The sequence below is a fragment of the Myxocyprinus asiaticus genome, chromosome 5 (genome assembly GCF_019703515.2).
Source record: "Myxocyprinus asiaticus isolate MX2 ecotype Aquarium Trade chromosome 5, UBuf_Myxa_2, whole genome shotgun sequence".
Taxonomy (NCBI): domain Eukaryota; kingdom Metazoa; phylum Chordata; class Actinopteri; order Cypriniformes; family Catostomidae; genus Myxocyprinus; species Myxocyprinus asiaticus.
Genome location: NC_059348.1, coordinates 9,870,996 through 9,890,335, shown reverse-complemented (window position 1 = coordinate 9,890,335; position 19,340 = coordinate 9,870,996). Strand labels below are relative to the sequence as shown.

Below are 19,340 nucleotides of genomic sequence, written 5' to 3'. Positions count from 1 at the left end.
AAAGACACAAAATTCTGATTCTAGATCTTCACACGGATCAACGACTATGTCTTTCCTGAGAGAGATCAGGCCAATGGTGAAGAACGCTTTTGTCTCAGAGAAGGATATTTTAACAAGTCATGCTGCACGGATCACAGCTGAAATACACCAGGTGTGATAACACGTTTTGACTCTGGTTTCTCATCTTCCTTAATTGAAAAAACTTTGATAAGTGCTAGAGCTTTTCATATTTGCCAAAAGAGTTGATATTATCACGCTAATGACAGTCATTCAAGCCCAGACAACAGCTCTTGCAGTGTGGTCTGAACTGAATCATATTAGTCTTGATTTTAGTAACCCTTTCTGTCTTATGGTACATTTTTATTTTATCTATACTGTTTGTAGGGTGAGAGAAAAGGCTATAATGAGGTGCTTGATTTGTCTTCGGGTGATCTCCACAGAGGGGGAATAAAACCCATCACCTTTGTTCGTCAGGTGGGTAGCAGCTTTCACACTGCCAAACAAACTCTGTGCAAAGACTAAGAAGAGAACTAAAAGTGACACTACTAACTTAACTTCTGTGACCTGACAGTAGCACAGCTGTTTTCAAAACAGGTAATAATCTCTTTCAAACGAAGCTTCGGGAAGTCTGATTAATTCCAGTGAACAAGCTCGTTCGGCGGCTTCTTTGTTTGAACCAGTTTAAATAAATGATTCACCGATTCTCTGCTGCATTAAGTCTATTTTGGTGAATAATAAAAATAATAAAAATGTTATTTAAACACTATAATGTTCATCACTTTGTTTGAGACTCGTAGGTATAAATTGTGTTTTTTAGTTTTACTGGTGTAAATTGATCTGTTCAAATGCTGTTTGATGCTTTAAATAAAATAAATAAATAATACTAATAAAAATCTGATAATAATTATGAAATATAACAACAACAACAACAACAACAACAAAATGGTTAAAACATTATTTTAAGTTTAGATCAATCTTAACCCATTTCTTTGACAGAAACCTAAACGGAACAATCCTCCATGATGCTCAAATGTTTCCGTTCTGTTCTTCAGGTTCTTGCTGCTTGCTACTATCCCGCTCTTTTGCAGGACGACAGTCTGCCATTGGATGTCAGAAAAAGGGCACAAAGTCTCCTTAGAGAATGTGATGGTGGAAGCGTCGGTGAGTTTTTGTTCCTAAGAAGTTGAGCACATAGATATACTGTAATTACATACCTGGTCATTTTGAGACACTTTACAGTTTCCATGTTATATCCATTAAACTTAATATTTTCTGTTATTTGCTATCAATTCAGAGTTTTCTGAGCTCAGTTTCTTCTTCTGTAATTCAGTTCAGAGTTTGAAAAATGTAATGAATTTGGCCCTGCAATTTATACTTTTTGAACACCACTTAAAATTGACTTTGAACTAAGGCATACACTTAAAGATGATGGGTGTAATATTTATGTTACAGGAATATTCCAGGTTCAATATGTGGCAAAAAAAAAAAAAAAAAAAAAAAAATAATAATTTGTTTGACTCGCCCTCCTTTTCTTTAAAAAAAATAAAAAAATAAATCTTGGTTACAGTAAGGCACTTATAATGGAAGTGAATGCAGTCAGATTTTGGATGGTTTAAAGGAAGAAATGTAAAGCTTTCTATTTATAAAAGCACTTAAATAAATTATTTAGTTAAAAAGTGAGAATTATTTGAGCTGAAAAGTTGTTTAAATGGTCATTTTTGCGGGATTACATGGTGTACGACATTCCATTGTCATGGCAAAGAAGTTGTAAAATTGGATATAACTTACACAGAAAATTTAGTAAGTGATTATATCACACTAAAATCATGTTAACACACATATTGTTTATGTCTTGTGGCTATACTTTTGAAACAGTGAGAATTTTAATGTTTACCGACTGGCCCCATTCACTTCCATTGTAAACGTCTCACTGTAACACATATTTTTGCTTTTATTTTTTTATTTTTTTATAAAAGAAGGGACAAAGTCGTCAGTCGAGAAGTCGAAGTTAATATTTGTGGAAATCAGCATTATGCCACAAATGCGATCGACAGAGCTTAACTTGTATTGAACATGATATATTCCTTTAAAATACTTCTCTTTTTCCAGTGTAATATGCAGGGATAATTCAGAAGCCTTTCACATAGATTTACCCGAAAAGTGTCAATACTGTGGCTCTGCGGCATTTTAAAAACATTGATCTGTTCTGAGAATCCCGACCAGCCCCACAGCAACATAGACTCAACCAATGGCATGAGTTTGGGGTGGAAGTATCTGTTTTTCTGACCAATTGCAGAAAGGGGGAGTGTTCAGGAAACCTATTTGAAAACAGTAATTATTTCTGTAATTTCATGTGGTGACAGAAATTGCACACTTCATCTTTAAGTTTGACATTTTAATGGATTGAAATTTTACAGTGTGGCCAGATTTGACCAAATAAGATTTTTATGTTTAATGTTTTTATTTGAATGTGACATTCATGTGTTGATAATCTCTTCAGGCTCATATACAGATTTAAGTGGAATCGCCAAAATCAAACACCGTGTGTCTAAGTTCATTACCAGGAGAGATGGAGGAGCTCCTTCCTCACCCGAAAACATCATCTTCACTTCTGGGTCGCAGCGAGCCCTCATGGTTTGTTCAACAAAAACAGTTATACATTTTTCATCTGTTTCAAGTAATTGCTTGTCTGATGCATGAACAAGATCAAAACAAGAATACAATAATTGGCACGTCTTTAATTTTCAATATGATGTATTTTGAGTTACACATCTCTCCTCTGCAACAGAAGGTGATACTAAATTGTCTGCAGTAGAAGATAATGTCATAATATAGCTCACAATATAATTTGTTATAAATGTAAAATGATTTTGTAATGTTTGGAAAACATGCCCATTTCCATCATAGATAATGCTGAAGCTTCTGGTTCAGAGTAAGGACTCGTGTCAGACTGGTGTGCTCATACCTGTGCCCTCCTACGCGTCCTTTAACCTGATACTGAAAGTGCAGGGTGTTGTCATGATACCTTACCAGTTATGTGAGGAGCAGGGCTGGAAACTGCAGGTGGAAGAGCTTCGCCGAGCACTCCACGCAGGAAGAAGAACTTGCAATCCCGTAGCACTCTATATCTGCAATCCAGGAAATCCAACAGGTAACAAGTGGTCGCTGCAATACTGTACAATGTCGAACAGGAGTTTAAAAATATAAGGGTGCTGATGTGTCTAAGTCTTATTCGTAAATTCTTAAAATGTGTTAACTTTCACTTACTTTCACACATATCAGGTGTACATTGGCTGATTATGACTTTATAAACACTTAGTTTTCGCTCTATTGCCCACACACTGCTATGTTATAATATCGAATCACTTTTAAACTATACATTTTAATGCTTGTATTACAGACCCACCTACATTTACACATTTATTCCAATGTGATTTGCTTTCATGGTAGCTCACCTGATAGAGTGTTGTACTTTGGACTCAGAAGACCATGGTTCAAGCCTAGCCAAGCATGCAAGCTAACATGTGAGATGAAAGTGTCATAAAAGTGACATAACATAATGTGGTTGCTTCAGAAAACATGCTTTTCATGCCGCATTTGTTTTTAGGGCACTATCGGTTAGGTTTATGCTAAAGTCATGGGTTAGGTAGGTAAATTTTACTCATTAATACCTCTAACATTCACCTTAAAAACCTTGTCTGATTACGACACCATTTCACTCACTTTTGTCGCCCCTCGCTGGACATTTCACTGGGAAACTGCAGAGAAATGCAATGAAGCGCGTAATTTTGTTTTGCAAAAATGTTGCCACGGTCATGTAGCTTTCATGAGATTAGGGTGAAGGAATAAGTAAGTGTCTAAACTTTTGACTGGTTGTGTACAAATCACAAATTAAACAAGTTCTGCATTTTACGTTTAAAAATCACACTTGGTCAAAATGTCTAGTTTCTTAAAATTGTAGATGGATTATTTATTTATTTGATTATCAGGTCATGTACAGAGCAGGGAGTCCATAGAAGAGGTGATTCAGCTTGCCGCCGAAGAAAGGGTCTTCCTACTGGTTGATGAGGTTAGTTCTTCTCAAAAAAATATAAGAACACATGGTCAATAAAATAAAAAAGAAACATCTGTGTAGTGAGCTACATCTGTTTCTTTACCTCAGGTGTACCAGAACTGTGTGTATGGAGCAGGAACTGAGTTTTATTCTTATAAGAAGGTGTTATCAGAAATGGGCCCAACTATTTCCACCACTGTGGAACTAGCCTCCTTCAACTCTGCCTCAAAGGGCTTCATGGGAGAGTGAGTGGCCTGCTGTTCATTTCTTTGCACATACCATTGCCCTGTGTCCTCGCTGTATCAGTGTTATTCTAAATCATATTCAAGACTATATTCAAATAACACTGATATTCTTTTGTGCCCAGGTGTGGGCTTCGTGGTGGCTACGTTGAGCTGGTGAATCTTGACCCTGCGGTTATGGAATATATTCGTAAACTTTTTTACACTGAGAGCTGCACACCTGTTGGTGGACAAATTGCTCTTGACCTCATGGCAGATCCTCCAAAACCTGGAGATCCTTCATTCCCCACCTTTTCTAAGGTTCATATACTCCATATTACAACTAAATATACATAGGCAAATGATGCACATCAAATATTTCAAACTTGAAAAAGAAGTAAAATATATTAAATATTGGTTTGATGAGCACTATTTAAACCTAGAATAATCCAGCAAAATTCTTTTTTTTTTTTTTTTTCTGTAAAAATTAACTAAGAATTTTTAAGGGAACATCATTTTTTTTTTTCAGCTTTACTTCTCAGAAAGACATAAAATGATATATTTAATGCCATATCAGCAATGCCCAGGAACTTTATTTTACAAAGAAACACATTTTCCAAACATTGAAAATACAACCAGCTTCTTGTCTTTCTGTATTAATAATTTGTACTTACAAATTTCATTTTTCTATCAGGAGGTCCAGTCAATTAAAAATATGATATGTAAAAACACTCATCGGATTCAGGAGGTTTTTGATGAGCTGCCAGGAATTAGCTGCCAGCCACTGAAGGGGGGATTTTTTGTCTTCCCACGTCTATATTTCCCTCAGAGGGCAATACAATGGGCCAAGGTCAGAATCTATGTTTTATATAAATTTGTAAATAACAGTGAATTAAAACAGTGATAGTAGCACCTAAACAGCAAATTAATCAATCAGTCAATCAATCAATCAATCAATTTATCTATATATGACAGCTGATTCAAATCCTGGAAACAACTGCCGTTCATCTCACCATTGAGTCTAAAACCTGGTAGCATACCAACATAATAGGGATGGGCTACCCGAGTACTCAGAAGTGACAGCAATGATCGATCATGAAAACGATGATCGATAATGAAAATGCATGATGTGCCTTTTCACTGAATTCAAAATTCACTGACAACTACCTGACAACTATACACAGATGTATCAAAGATGGACCTTATTCTGAGACTGATTACGATGTGATTTTCAGTGGTACCTTGATTATCAACAGAGACTTCTCATAGCAACCACAAACTGATAAATGATGCTGAAATGTTACACTTGTTCTACAGGTTTACGAAAATCAAAAGAGTGTATAATTAACCGTGTTTTGAACACCTGTCTCGGCACTTGTTTCCTAAACAAGTTTTATTGTCATATAATGTAGAAATTTTGACTCATTATTGTATATTAATTAACAAAAGTGAATGTTTATCAATGATTCTAAATCTCCCTGGGTGCCGACATGCTTGCGTGACGTCACACCTGCATCTCAGCTAAATCAGAGCTGAAGACATTCTCATGAGTTTCCAAGTTGTAAGTCCAACATAAAGCGGCATTCCATTGCAGTTTTCCCAGTATTAAGCTTTAAATTCTGAGATAAATGGGTGGAAGCATGACTCATCACAACAACAAACTCCAACAGAGCGCAGCGTGACTTTCTGTCTGGGCCAAAGGCAGCACTCTACACTCTGGAGAAGTGCGTGCACACACGCACAAGGTGAAATCTTTCTTTCAAACATCTAGATGAAGCACAGCTAAATGTTATAGAACACAGGGTCTTCAAAACTACACTGCTCAAAAAAATTAAGGGAACACTTAAATCACACATCGGATCTCGATGAACGAAATATATTGAAGATCAAAATCTTTACTGTACATTGTGTAATTCGTTGACAACAAAATGACGTAACAACGGTCAATGGAATCCAAAATCACCAACCGATTGAGGGCTGGATTCAAACTCACACTGAAAATCAAAGTAAACAATTTAAATCACAGGCTGTTCCAACTTGCGTGAATTTCCTCACGACAACTCATAATGTGACAGTAATGTGAATGGCCCCCACGTGCCTGTATGCACTCCCGACAACGTCGGGCCCACTGCACCAGCACAAGATCTGACGATGGATCTGAGGATTTCATCCCGGTACATAACAGCAGTCAGGGTACCATTGGCTAGCATGTGGAGGTCTGTGTAACCCTCCAAGGATATGCCTCCCCAGACCATCACTGACCCACCGCCAAACCGGTCATGCTGGATGATGTTGCAGGCAGCATAACGTTCACCACGGCATCTCCAGACTCTTTCACATCTGTCACATATGCTCATTGTGAACCTGCTCTCATCTGTGAAGAGAATGGGATGCCAGAGGTGGACCTGCCAATTCTGGTGTTCTCTGGCAAATGCCAATCGAGCTGCATGATGCTGGGCTGTGAGCACAGGTCCCACCAGAGGATGTCAGGCCCTCATGCCTCCCTCATGGAGTCTGTTTCTGACAGTTTGGTCAGAAACATGCACATCAGTAGCCCGCTGGAGCTCATTTTGTAGGGCTCTGGCAGTGCTCCTCCTGTTCCTCCTCACACAAAGGAGCAGATACCGGTCCTGCTGCTGGGTTGATGCCCTTCTACAGCCCTGTCCAGCTCTCCTCGTGTAAATGGCCCATCTCTTGGTATATCCTCCATGCTCTTGAGACTGTACTGGGAGACACAGCAAACCTTCTTGCACGTATGGAGGAGCTGGACTACCTGTGCAACCTGAATGGGCTGCAGGTACCGCCTCATGCTACCAGTTGTGACAAGCAAAATGCAAAACTCGAGAAGAATCAGTCAGGAAGGATAAGGAGAGAGCAATTGTCTGTGGCCACCACCTGCAAAACCATTCCCTTTTTGGGGGTTGTCTTGCTTTTGCCTCTCCAGTGCACCTGTGGTCACTTTCATTTGCACCAAAACAGGTGACATTGATTCACAATCGCTTAGGCTTCCTAACTGGACAGATTGATATCCCTGAAGTTTAATTGACTAGGTGTTATACTGTGATGATTACGTGTTCCCTTAGTTTTTTGGAGCAGTGTATTTTCAACTTAACACAGTGTTTTAAAAACGTGATGGTTATGGCATGTCCAGTCACAGCAACTGGGGTGTGCAGATACACGGTTCAGAAACAGTGGTGCGCACTTACTAAGCTTATTATGGTAACCTGAAGGAAGAGCAGAGATGCGTGTTCTGAGCATTGTTTCACTGAATTGGCCAGCAAATCTTCACATAATGACAAAATATCATGCATTATATTTTGGTTGTGCCCTCTTTTGTACTTATTATAACAGCCTATGATAATGAACAGACACTGGAACAATGAGACGCAATGGAGCAGCCAAAGACATATGACATACAGTATACAGTTGAAGTCAGAAGTTTACATACACTTAGGTTGAAGTCATTAAATCTAATTTTTCAACCACTCCACAGATTTCATATTAGCAAGCTATAGTTTTGGCGAATCTAAGTAGTAATTTTTCCAACAATTGTTTACAGACAGTTTGTTTCACTTTTAATTGACTATATCACAATTCCAGTGGGTCAGAAGTTTACATACACTAAGTTAACTGTGCCTTTAAGTAGCTTGGAAAATTCCAGAAAATGATTTCAAGTAGGCAATTAGCCAATTAGCTTCTGATAGGCAAATTGGCTAATTGGAGTCAATTGGAGGTGTACCTGTGGATGTATTTTAAGGCCTACCTTCAAACTCAGTGCCTCTATGCTTGACATCATGGGAAAATCAAAAGAAATCAGCCAAGACCTCAGAAAAAAAAATTGTGGACCTCCACAAGTCTGGATCATCCTCGGGAGCAATTTCCAAATGCCTGAAGGTACCATGTTCATCTGTACAAACAACAGTACACAAGTATAAACACCATGGGACCATGCAGCCATCATACCGCTTAGGAAGGAGATGCATTCTGTCTCCTAGAGATGAACGTAGTTTGGTGCGAAATGTGCAAATCCATCCCAGAACAACAGCAAATGACCTTGTGAAGATGCTGGAGGAAACAGGTAGACAAGAATCTATATAGTAAAACGAGTCCTATATCGACATAAACTGAAAGGAAAGGCTGCTCAGCAAGGAAGAAGCCACTGCTCCAAAACCGCCATAAAAAAGCCAGACTATAGTTTGCAAGTGCACATGGGGACAAAGATCTTACTTTTTGGAGAGATGTCCTCTGGTCTGATGAAACAAAAATTGAACTGTTTGGCTATAATGACTTGGTCTCAAATGGGTCTTCCAAATGGACAATGACCCCAAGCATACCTCTAAAGTTGTGGCAAAATAGCGTTAAGGACAACAAAGTCAAGGTATTGGAGTGGCCATCACAAAGCCCTGACCTCAGCCCAATAGAAAATTAGTGGGCAGAACTGAACAAGCATGTGCGAGCAAGGAGGCCTACAACCCTGACACCGTTACACTAGTTCTGTCTGGAGGAATAGTCCAAAATTCCAGCAACTTATTGTGAGAAGCTTGTGGAAGGCTTCCCAAAACGTTTGACCCAAATTAAACTATTTAAAGGCAATGCTACCAAATATTAACAAAGTGTATGTAAATTTCTGACCCACTGGGAATGTAATGAAAGAAATAAAAGCTGAAATAAATCATTCTCTCTACTATTATTCTGACATTTCACATTCTTTAAATAAAGTAGTGATCCTAACTGACCTAAGAAAGAGAATGTTTTCTATGATTAAATGTCAGGAATTGTGAATAATGGAGTTGAAATGTATTTGGTTAAGGTGTATGTAAACTTCTGACTTCAACTGTATGTGCATACTATAAATGTACATGTCTATGTGCTGAGCCAATCCTCTGGTCCTCCCAAGGCTCCTCATCAGAAAAGAATGAAAGTTGCGCCCTTGTTGCTGCTGCTCCCCTGGATGTGCCCACCCTTGACACTGCAGCCCCCCTTAAGGTGCCGCACTTGCCACTGCAGCCCCCTACAAGCACCTGCCATTGCTACTGCAGCTCCCCTTGAGGCATCTGCTGGTCCCCGTGCTGAGGTCCCGCTCCCTACTCTGTGGTCATGGCTACGGAGCATCCTCTGATTCTGCTGTTCCCTGTCCTGGCCACAGCGGCTGTTTCAACCCTTTCCCAGACCAATCCTCTTCCTCTGCGGCCACTGACAACCCAACTTACCAGGCCTCGCTGCCCTGTCTGCCCCACTTAGGCTGGTTCTCCAGTGGTTTCCATGTCTAATGCTCCCTTGGTTACCTGCCCCTGTCCCAGAGCTGCCTGACTTAATCCCCGCTCTGTCCACAGCTTCACTGCCCTCTCTGCCCCACTTAGGCTGGTGTGGTGGTGGGGGCGTGATTGAGTGCCAGCCTTTGAATGGAGAGCGAGATCAGGAGATGAGAACAGTAAGGATCATCACCTGGCAATGATTATCTCTTACAGCTGTTTGTCACTGCAGTGAGAGTTGGAGATGGATTTAAAAGGGAGCTGTACAGTGCATCCGGAAAGTATTCACAGCGCTTCACTTTTTCCACATTTTGTTATGTTACAGCCTTATTCCAAAATGGATTAAATTCATTATTTTCCTAAAAATTCTACAATCAATACCCCATAATAACAATGAGAAAGAAGTTTGTTTGAAATCTTTGCAAATTTATTAAAAATAAAAAACGAAAAAAATCACATGTACATAAGTATTCACAGCCTTTGCCATGACACTCAAAATTGAGCTCAGGTGCATCCTGTTTCCACTGATCATCCTTGAGATGTTTCTACAACTTGATTGGAGTCCACCTGTGGTAAATTCAGTTGATTGGACATGATTTGGAAAGGCACACACCTGTCTATATAAGGTCCCACAGTTAACAGTGCATGTCAGAGCACAAACCAAGCCATGCAGTCCAAGGAATTGTCTGTAGACCTCCGAGACAGGATTGTATCGAGGCACAGATCTGGGGAAGGGTACAGAATCATTTCTGAAGCATTGAAGGTCCCAATGAGCACAGTGGCCTCCATCATCCGTAAATTGAAGAAGTTTGGAACCACCAGGACTCTTCCTAGAGCTGGCCGCCTGGCCAAACTGAGCAATCGGGGGAGAAGGGCCTTAGTCAGGGAGGTGACAAAGAACCCGATGGTCACTCTGACAGAGCTCCAGCGTTTCTCTGTGGAGAGAGGAGAACCTTCCAGAAGAACAACCATCTTTGCAGCACTCCACCAATCAGGCCTGTATGGTAGAGTGGCCAGACGGAAGCCACTCCTCAATAAAAGGCACATGACAGCCCACCTGGAATTTGCCAAAAGGCACCTGAAGGACTCTCAGACCATGAGAAACAAAGATTGAACTCTTTGGCCTGAATGGCAAGTGTCATGTCTGGAGGAAACCAGGCACCGCTCATCACCTGGCCAATACCATCCCTACAGTGGAAGCATGCTGTGGGGATGTTTTTCAGCGGCAGGAACTGGGAGACTAGTCAGGATCGAGGGAAAGATGAATGCAGCAATTTACAGAGACATCCTTGATGAAAACCTGCTCCAGAGCGCTCTGGACCTCAGACTGGGGTGAAGGTTCATCTTCCAACAGGACAACGACCCTAAGCACACAGCCAAGATAACAAAGGAGTGGCTCCGGGACAACTCTGTGAATGTCCTTGAGTGGCCCAGCCAGAGCCCAGACTTTAACCCGATTGAACATCTCTGGAGAGATCTGAAAATGGCTGTGCACCAACGCTCCACATCCAACCTGATGGAGCTTGAGAGGTCCTGCAAAGAAGAATGGGAGAAACTGTCCAAAAATAGGTGTGCCAAGCTTGAAGCATCATACTCAAAAAGACTTGAGGCTGTAATTTGTGCCAAAGGTGCTTCAACAAAGTATTGAGCAAAGGTTGTGAATACTTATGTACATGTGATTTTTTTTATTTTTTTTTTATATATATAAATTTACAAAGATTTCAAACAAACTTCTTTCACATTGTCATTATGGGGTATTGTTTGTAGAATTTTGAGGAAAATAATGAAATTAATCCATTTTGGAATAAGGCTGTAATATAACAAAATGTGGAAAAAGTGAAGCGCTGTGAATACTTTCCGGATGCACTGTATGCCAGTGAGGGAGAGAGAGCTACCACACACACCCCGAGACTCATTAAGCTGTGTGCACTGAAAAGCGTGATTATTTATTTATTTATTTTTGGGGGATCTTCTCCCTTTTTCTCCCCAATTTGGCATGCCCAATTCCAAATGCGCTCTAAGTCCTCGTGGTGGCATAGTGATTCACCTCAATCTGGGTGGCAGAGGACGAATCTCAGTTGCCTCCGCGTCTGAGACAGTCAATCTGCGCATCTTATCAGGTGGCTTGTTGAGCGCGTTACCGCAGAGATCTAGCACGTGTGGAGGCTCACGCTATTCTCTGCAGCATCCACACACAACTCACCATGCGCCCCACCGAGAGCGAGATCCACATTATAGTGACCACGATGGGGTTAACCCAACGTGACCCTACTCACCCTAGCAACCAGGCCAATTGGTTGCTTAGGAAGCCTGACTGGATTCACTCAGTACACCCTGGATTCGAACTTGCGACTCCAGGTGTGTTAGTCAGCATCTTTACTTACTGAGCTACCCAGTCCCCGAGAAGCGTGATTATTGAGTGAAGTGCTGAAAAGTCAATTTTGTGTTATAAAATAAATACCGTTTGAGTTAGATTCGCCATCTCCCGCTTCCTCCTTGCAACCCCATTACGAACTTTGTTACAGCCGGTTCTCCAGTGATCTCCATGTCTAATACTCCCTTGGTTACCTGCCCCTGTCCCAGAGCTGCCTGACCTAGTCACTGCCCTGTAGCTGCTGCCTCCTTGGTTCCCTGCTCCTGTCTTGGAGCTGCTGGACTCCGCCCAACCTCAGAGTCACCCCATGGCTTCAGCCACCCACCCTCCTTTGGCCAGTTCCGCCAATACCTTGTGGTCTCCTGCTTCACCTGCGCCCCCTGCCTTACCCTGCTGGCACCCCCAGGTCTGTTCTCTGTCCTCCTGCTCTGCCAGTGCCCCCCGCTTAGCCCTGCCAGAACCCCCCTGGTCCATACAGTCTTTCAGTTCCTTACGTGTGTGGGTTGTGTTTTTCTCCTCCTGCTCTCTGTCTTGTGTTTTTCTCCACTCCCTTGTTTGCCCTCTCATTTGCCTCATTTCCCTAGTGAGTGACCCTGCACATTTTACAACCCAGGTGTGGGAGTGCCCTCTGGTAGTGTGGAGTGAGGTTCACAAGCAAAAGTTATATGTTTCCAGTTTGAAGAGTTGTTATATTGCACTATTCTAAATAGAGTTCTAATGTTTTGTTTGTATTGTCCTGCAATGAAAGAAGTACTTCTCTCTTAGAATAAAAACATGGAACCAGACATGGCTTACTGTTTGCATTTGCTTGAAGAGACCGGTCTGCATGTGAGACCAGGCTGTGAATATGGACAAAGAAAGGACAGCTATCACATCAGGTTAGGACTGATATGAATGATTACCTCATACAAAATGAATCTGTAGAATTTCCCATCTAGTACATACTTTGAAAACCAAAATCTTCCTGACTCTCAGGCTTTGTCTGGCAACTGAAGAGGATATCATGGAAGATGCTCTACAACGACTGAAGACTTTCCACAAGTGTTTCATGAAAGAGTTTGCCTAGCAAATGCCATCTTGGTTGTGTGTATTTGTTAGACCAGACTCTGAGAGCAAATGTCTAGTTAGATGTAAACTGATAAAAAAAATAAAAAATAAAAAATAAAAATATGTTAAAAAGATTTGTGTTATTTTCCTACAGAGGTAAGATAATGTTGAATACAATGTTGCCATCCTTTTAAAAACAAAATTAAAAATTAAAGGGATTGTTAACCCAAAAATGTAAATTCAGTCAATATTTCAGCCCTTATGTTCCATTACACTCATGACTTTCTTCTGTAGAACACAAAACGAGATGCTAGACAGAATGTAAGACTTTCATTGTATGGAAAAATGACGCAATAAAACTGAATTGTGACTGAGGCTGTTATTCTGCCTAACATCTTTTGTATTACATGGAACAAAGAAAGGTGTATTGGTTTGGAACAACCTATGGGTGAGTAAATTATGATAGAACTTTTATTGGGTAAACTTTCCCTTTTTATAAAAATAAAAAAAAGGAAAATTTTCTGTGCTTATTCAATATGTTACTCAAATTTTTTTGCAGTTTTATTGTATATTATGAAAGTATACTACCACCCATATATACAGCACACATTTAACCTAACACCAAACTTGATGGATTTGTGTACACATTGTATACAGTATACATTTTAGTAGGATGTAATAGATTGATCAGTGTCACTTTAGTTCTATGATGAACAAAAAAATAAAGATATGTTTGGAGAAATAATGGACTTATGTTGCCTTTGTTTGAAAAATGCTACCATAGATGATTAATCTACTTAATTTAATACTATTGCTACTCACTAACATAATAGAACATTGCCATTACTAAATGTTGGCATATTACCATATGGCTCCTTGTGTGGATACAATCTTCAGTCTTGTAGGATGATGGCAATACATCCAGCATTTATTGGTGAATTGCTGTGGGAGGGGCTTCACTGGAGATGAGATTTGGCCATTTTAAAAAGAGTTTCTAAGAAATGGGTGGAGAATTTGTTAATCCTGCGATGGCAATCTGTCAGTTTTTTTTTAATTTTGTACTTGTTCCTTAATAGCCAAAATCAGGGGCTTTGCTAAGGTGAAACAAAAATATGTCTTCCAGATGTAAACACATACATCAAAAAGACATCTGGGTGATGTACATATGCTATCAGGGTTCAAACGGGTTGGGAGAACAGTCTGAATTGGTTCACGATTCACTCAAAAATTTAGACAGCTCTAACACTGAATAGTTTGGAGTGATTTCTCACACCGTAAAACAGTAACGATATTTATAACATTAAACGTTATACCATACCCTTAGTGCCTGATGTTTTAAACCTAGAAACACTTATTCATCTGAAACAATTCCCTCAGTTTGAGTTTTACCATCTACAACATAATTTTCTCTTAATTTGTCCTTTAGCTGGGTTTTTTACCTGGAAAAAAAATAATATTTGTGTTGCTTTTCTAAAAAGCATTTTTCAGTGTAAATAATTCAAAGCAGTTGGGGGATTTGATGTCAATGGACAGTTTCCCCTATAGCTGAAAAAGTTTTCTAGCCTCTTATGTGACAAATAAATGTTGTGGTGGCAACATCCATGTAATAGTACCTGAGATGAGAGGCGTTTATGTGTTTGTCATTTATAGTATTTTAGTCAAATGCTTGAACTACTTATACAGAGGAGTTATCTCATTTTAAAATGGATATCAATAGTTTGTTCAGCAATTTTGATGGACATTGAGATGTTTGAGATGGACAGCCCAGTCAATCACCATAATTAGGTGAAAACAGGGACCTATTCACATTAAAGTTTTTTCAACAGCTCCACTAACAGTGCTAGCCCTTTTATTTCTGTTGGATACTAATGACAATTACATGATAGTTCTTTTCAAGATACTTAGGAGAGGTTTGATTGTCTTATATTAAAAATGTATACATTAAGGGTTTGCTGTTGGAAATACAGAGAAACATTGTAGTAGCCTTTAAAAGATCTATATTCAAGACGACTATTTTCCAAGTATTTAACACCAATAAGATATACTACTGTAAAGCCAATAAGATAAACTACTGATCTATACAGCATCTTTTTAGTTAAGTCTCTCTTGCACTTTACAGTTGGAGTGTTTGCTCATGTACTGTATATAAAAAGTATTTTACATTTAGTCATGCAGCTAAATCTGCATAGCAGAAAATTACAACAGCTACAACATTAAATAAATATACTGACCCAATAAGGCAGTTTTTACATGACTGCTTTTATCTCAAATATGAATTTGAAATGCTTGTGCTTTATTTATAAAGTTACTTACTACAGCTACATAAAGCCTACAGTGGTTGTCCCATTAATTAGGCATCGTTGTCGGGCATGTAAACAGTTTGTGTATGACAAATGAAGTGTAATTCATCCTGATCACACAACTGGAGTTTATTTAGCAATAATGACCAACTGACTGTACATTTTCCGTTACATAGTTTAATGCCACAAAGTAGTTCTCACAGTGAAGTCTCGTCCATTGTCATTCGCATTGCATCTTTTTTCTTTTTAATTTTTATCAAAATTAAACTGAACTAAGAAATAAACTTCTTGTCATTGGCAAAATAAATAAGTCCTATTGCTACTCATACATCATAAATTAAATTGATTAATTAATTGTTCTTTTAATGCCATATAATCAATTCCTATTTTTATGGCAAGATCAAAGTAATCCTAAAGAAAAGCATTGCTACAAAAAAATGTGGCATTGCACATCAAACAATGTTCTTTCACAAGCAATTACTCATATACTCACTACTACTCATACATTTGGAACATAATTCATTATGCATTTGGAATTTCATACCATTTACATTGAAACGGAGCATGAATATGTTGTTTCAAGTTGCACTTGAATTCCATTTAGATTCAAGTGTCTTTTCAAGTCTGAAGCAAAAAAGAAAAAGGTTTGATTACGTTGATCAGTTAAATGCCTTTATCCAGAATGATGTTCAGCTGAAACTCTTTCAACACGGCCAACAGGGTGAATTCTCATGTGCCACTTTAGGTGTCCTCTCTGGTTGAAATTCTTTCACATGGAGGGCAAGAATGTTTGCCATCCATTATTGGAGTTTTCGTTGTGCAAAATTATTTTCGGTCTGTGAACAAGATTTTCCTCCAATTATGACATTATCATGTTTCTGATGATTCTTCCACAGAGCTGATGACTTTCCACTTTCCATTCGATAAGGTCTGAAATAAACATGAATTTAAATTCAGTAGGGACAAATGAAAAGATATTAAAAGGAATATTCTGGGTTCTATACAAGCTACGTTCAATTGACAGCATTTGTGGCATAATGTTGATTACCACCAAAAATGATTTAAACACTTTTCTTTAAAAAAAAGTCAGGTTACTGAGAGGCACTTACAATAGAAATGAATGGGGCCAAGTTTTTTAGGGTTTAAAAAGGTAGAAATGAAAAGCTTCTAATTTTATAAAAGCACTTCCATTAATTCTTCTGTATTATATGAGCTGTAAAGTAGTTTAAATCGTTGTTTTTATGTTGTTTTAGGGTTTATGCTGTAACGTCATCATGGTAACAAAGTTAAAAAATTGGATATAACTTTACACAGAAAAGGTTAGTAAGTGATTGTATCACACTAAAATCATGTTTACACACATATTGTTTATGTCTTGTGTTTATACTTTTGAAACGGTGAGTACTTTAATGATTACGGGTTGGCCCATTAACTTCCATTGGAAGTGCCTCACTGTAACCCAGATTTTTCATTTATTTAAATTTTTTAAAGAAAAGGGACAAGTCAAAATTCATTTTTGTCCATCAAAATTATGCCACAACTGCTACTGATCGAGCTTAACTTGTATTAACACCGGAATATTCCTTTAAAGTAACGATTATAACGCGACATTGCTGTCACAAGGTACACAAAAGTATTAGGTAGGGATGCACCGAAATTTCAGCCACTGAAAATGAATAAACAATTCTCAGAAAGAGGAAAAAAAATGGCCAAAAATGTTAGCTGAAAATGTGAACCGAATCAGTTCATTTGAAATCCAGCAACATACACACTAGCATGGATAAGAAGCATTATTTATGTTGCACATTAAAATCGACATACTCATAAGTAAAGTGATCGCTGTCTTGGTCATAAGTGCATTAATAAAGAGCGTTTTCCAGTGCTCCAGTAGTGTGTTTTTGTATGTTACTGTCAAGCTCCAATATGACCAAAGAAGTATAAAAGCACCATTAAAGTAGTCCATTTATGACTCACTTGTGTATTATTTTCAGAGTTTATTTAAGCCATCCAACAGTTTTGTGGATCGCAAGGGATGCATTTAATAAGTAAATACACATGCTGCATTAGAATATCCATACTTCCTTACTATATAGTATGCCAAAAACAATATGCCAATAGAGTAGTATGTCTGAATCCTCAGGATTCATGAAACATCAAGCGAGAAATACCCAGATGACATACTATTTCCGGCAAGATTCTGAAGTTTGATCAACTGGACACTTTTCGATCCCATAATCCCTCAGGAACTGAGGCGATGTCACATTCAAAACACTGGATTTACAAGAACGGCGGAGAACTGCAAGTCGGACGACTCTCTTTAACTGCAAGTGCTATATATACACACCATGAAAGTTTTTCCTTGTGCTTAAATGGTGCTTGTTTAACAAAATCAGAGTGAATATTTTCATGGTTGTTGTTCTTACATCATATATTCGGGTAATGAGAAAATGCCCACATTCCTTGATGAAGTATGTTCGAAATCTATTCATACTACTCGCATGCATACCTTAAAGAACATACTGTTTTAACAGTATGGACCGTTCTGCCAAAATAAAAGCCAGATTACAAATTACAATAATTTAAATTGAGTAATGTGACATCCTAGTTTCGGCCATGAATTTTTATTTCGGTGCATCACTAGTATTAGTTAAACTGATTCAAACTGTTAGACTCTCATATGCTGGTATCCACACACATAAGTCAAGTTTTAACTTATTATTTATAATGCTAAAAATCTCTCTAGTATGTGGTAGCATCACACTACAAATCAGAACAAATTAACGTAGCTACTTTAAACATTAGAAAAAAAAAAATCTCTCCCGTTCCTTAACTTACCAGCTAAAAATATAGTTTTACTTACTGTTGGGGTTGTGATTAGCAACATTTTAGGGCAACATGTTAATTAATTAGCAGTCATTGTTGAAAAAAGACCCCAATTAGACAATGGCAATGTATTTAAATTGAATTTATATCCACTTTGTTCATTTTGACATGTTTCTGTATTTCACAGTTCAGAAGACAGAAGAGGGCAATTTGCACATTTGACTTGAAATGGCTAAAATATTAAAAACACAATATGAATAGATTATTTTTTATGTTTATGGACAAAAACAACTGTTCTTTGCTGTCCAGCCAAATGATGAAAATTTAAGAGAAATAACGATTGTCCCTATTCTTTGAGTACAGACAAATTACATGTCATTTCAACTGCCCATCTTAAATGTGATTTCTGATTATACAAAAGGTTCATTTAGCACTAGACAGATAACAATGACTTGACTCAATGGTGTAATTCTCATGTTAGTGTCATCACATCTGGAAATTGCCTGAAATATAATGTAATGATCATTTAGATGTCATTCCTCTCTATTACATCCAAGAGTTGTATTTATTTTTTATCACAGATTAGTCACACAAACATCTAGCGCAAGAGAGTTTTCAGTTCTCAATGTATCAGTTCTCTGTGCACCATAGCAATAGCCAACCTTTTCTCATAGAATTATGTTAATATACCTATATTTTGCTCCACTTTGAATTGCATCCAGCTGCTATTTCTACCTCAAAAGTATAACGGAGCCTTTCATTTTTACTGGTGTGTAAGGGTGTAATATTTGTATATTAGTTGCAACATTTGTATTTGTTTATTTGTAAATATGTATATTATATAATTGCATTGTGTTGTCTGAGAGGTGTGTGCTGTGCTGTGACCAAACACCAAGAAGAATTACTAATACATGTAAATGTATATGGCAAATAAAACCGATTCTGATTTTTGCAAAATTAATTTTACGTGACTTGTAAGGTGATGCATTTTAACGTATGCATTACATAACCGAGTTACAGGCTTGTCTGCATACGATCAAACTGCACGGCTGCTCAACTGATTCGGAGCATTGCACCTGTGATTCTAAGGCACGAGTATGACTCCTAAGGAGCATGCGAGTCGACATGTGAACTGAAAGTGTCATATAAATGACACAAAATGACGTGGTTGCTTCAGCAATGGCACTTTTAATCTCTTTTTTGCTTTTTCTGACAACACTGGTTAGGTTTAGGGTTTAGGGAAGGGAGGATTGTTTTGTTGATTAAAAA

The 19,340-nt window shown here is 38.4% G+C and overlaps 1 protein-coding gene across 1 annotated transcript; it reads left to right on the top strand.

The window, feature by feature from the left end:
- Positions 1 to 2: 2 nt before the first annotated feature.
- On the top strand, positions 3 to 13,693 carry LOC127440779 (alanine aminotransferase 2). Its single transcript, XM_051697673.1, has 11 exons — positions 3 to 151; positions 385 to 474; positions 1,053 to 1,161; positions 2,501 to 2,634; positions 2,908 to 3,151; positions 3,990 to 4,069; positions 4,163 to 4,299; positions 4,422 to 4,596; positions 4,970 to 5,125; positions 12,667 to 12,779; positions 12,877 to 13,693. The coding sequence occupies exons 1-11, from the start codon at positions 47 to 49 to the stop codon at positions 12,965 to 12,967; spliced, it is 1,434 nt and encodes a 477-aa protein (XP_051553633.1). The 5' UTR covers positions 3 to 46; the 3' UTR covers positions 12,968 to 13,693.
- Positions 13,694 to 19,340: the final 5,647 nt, after the last annotated feature.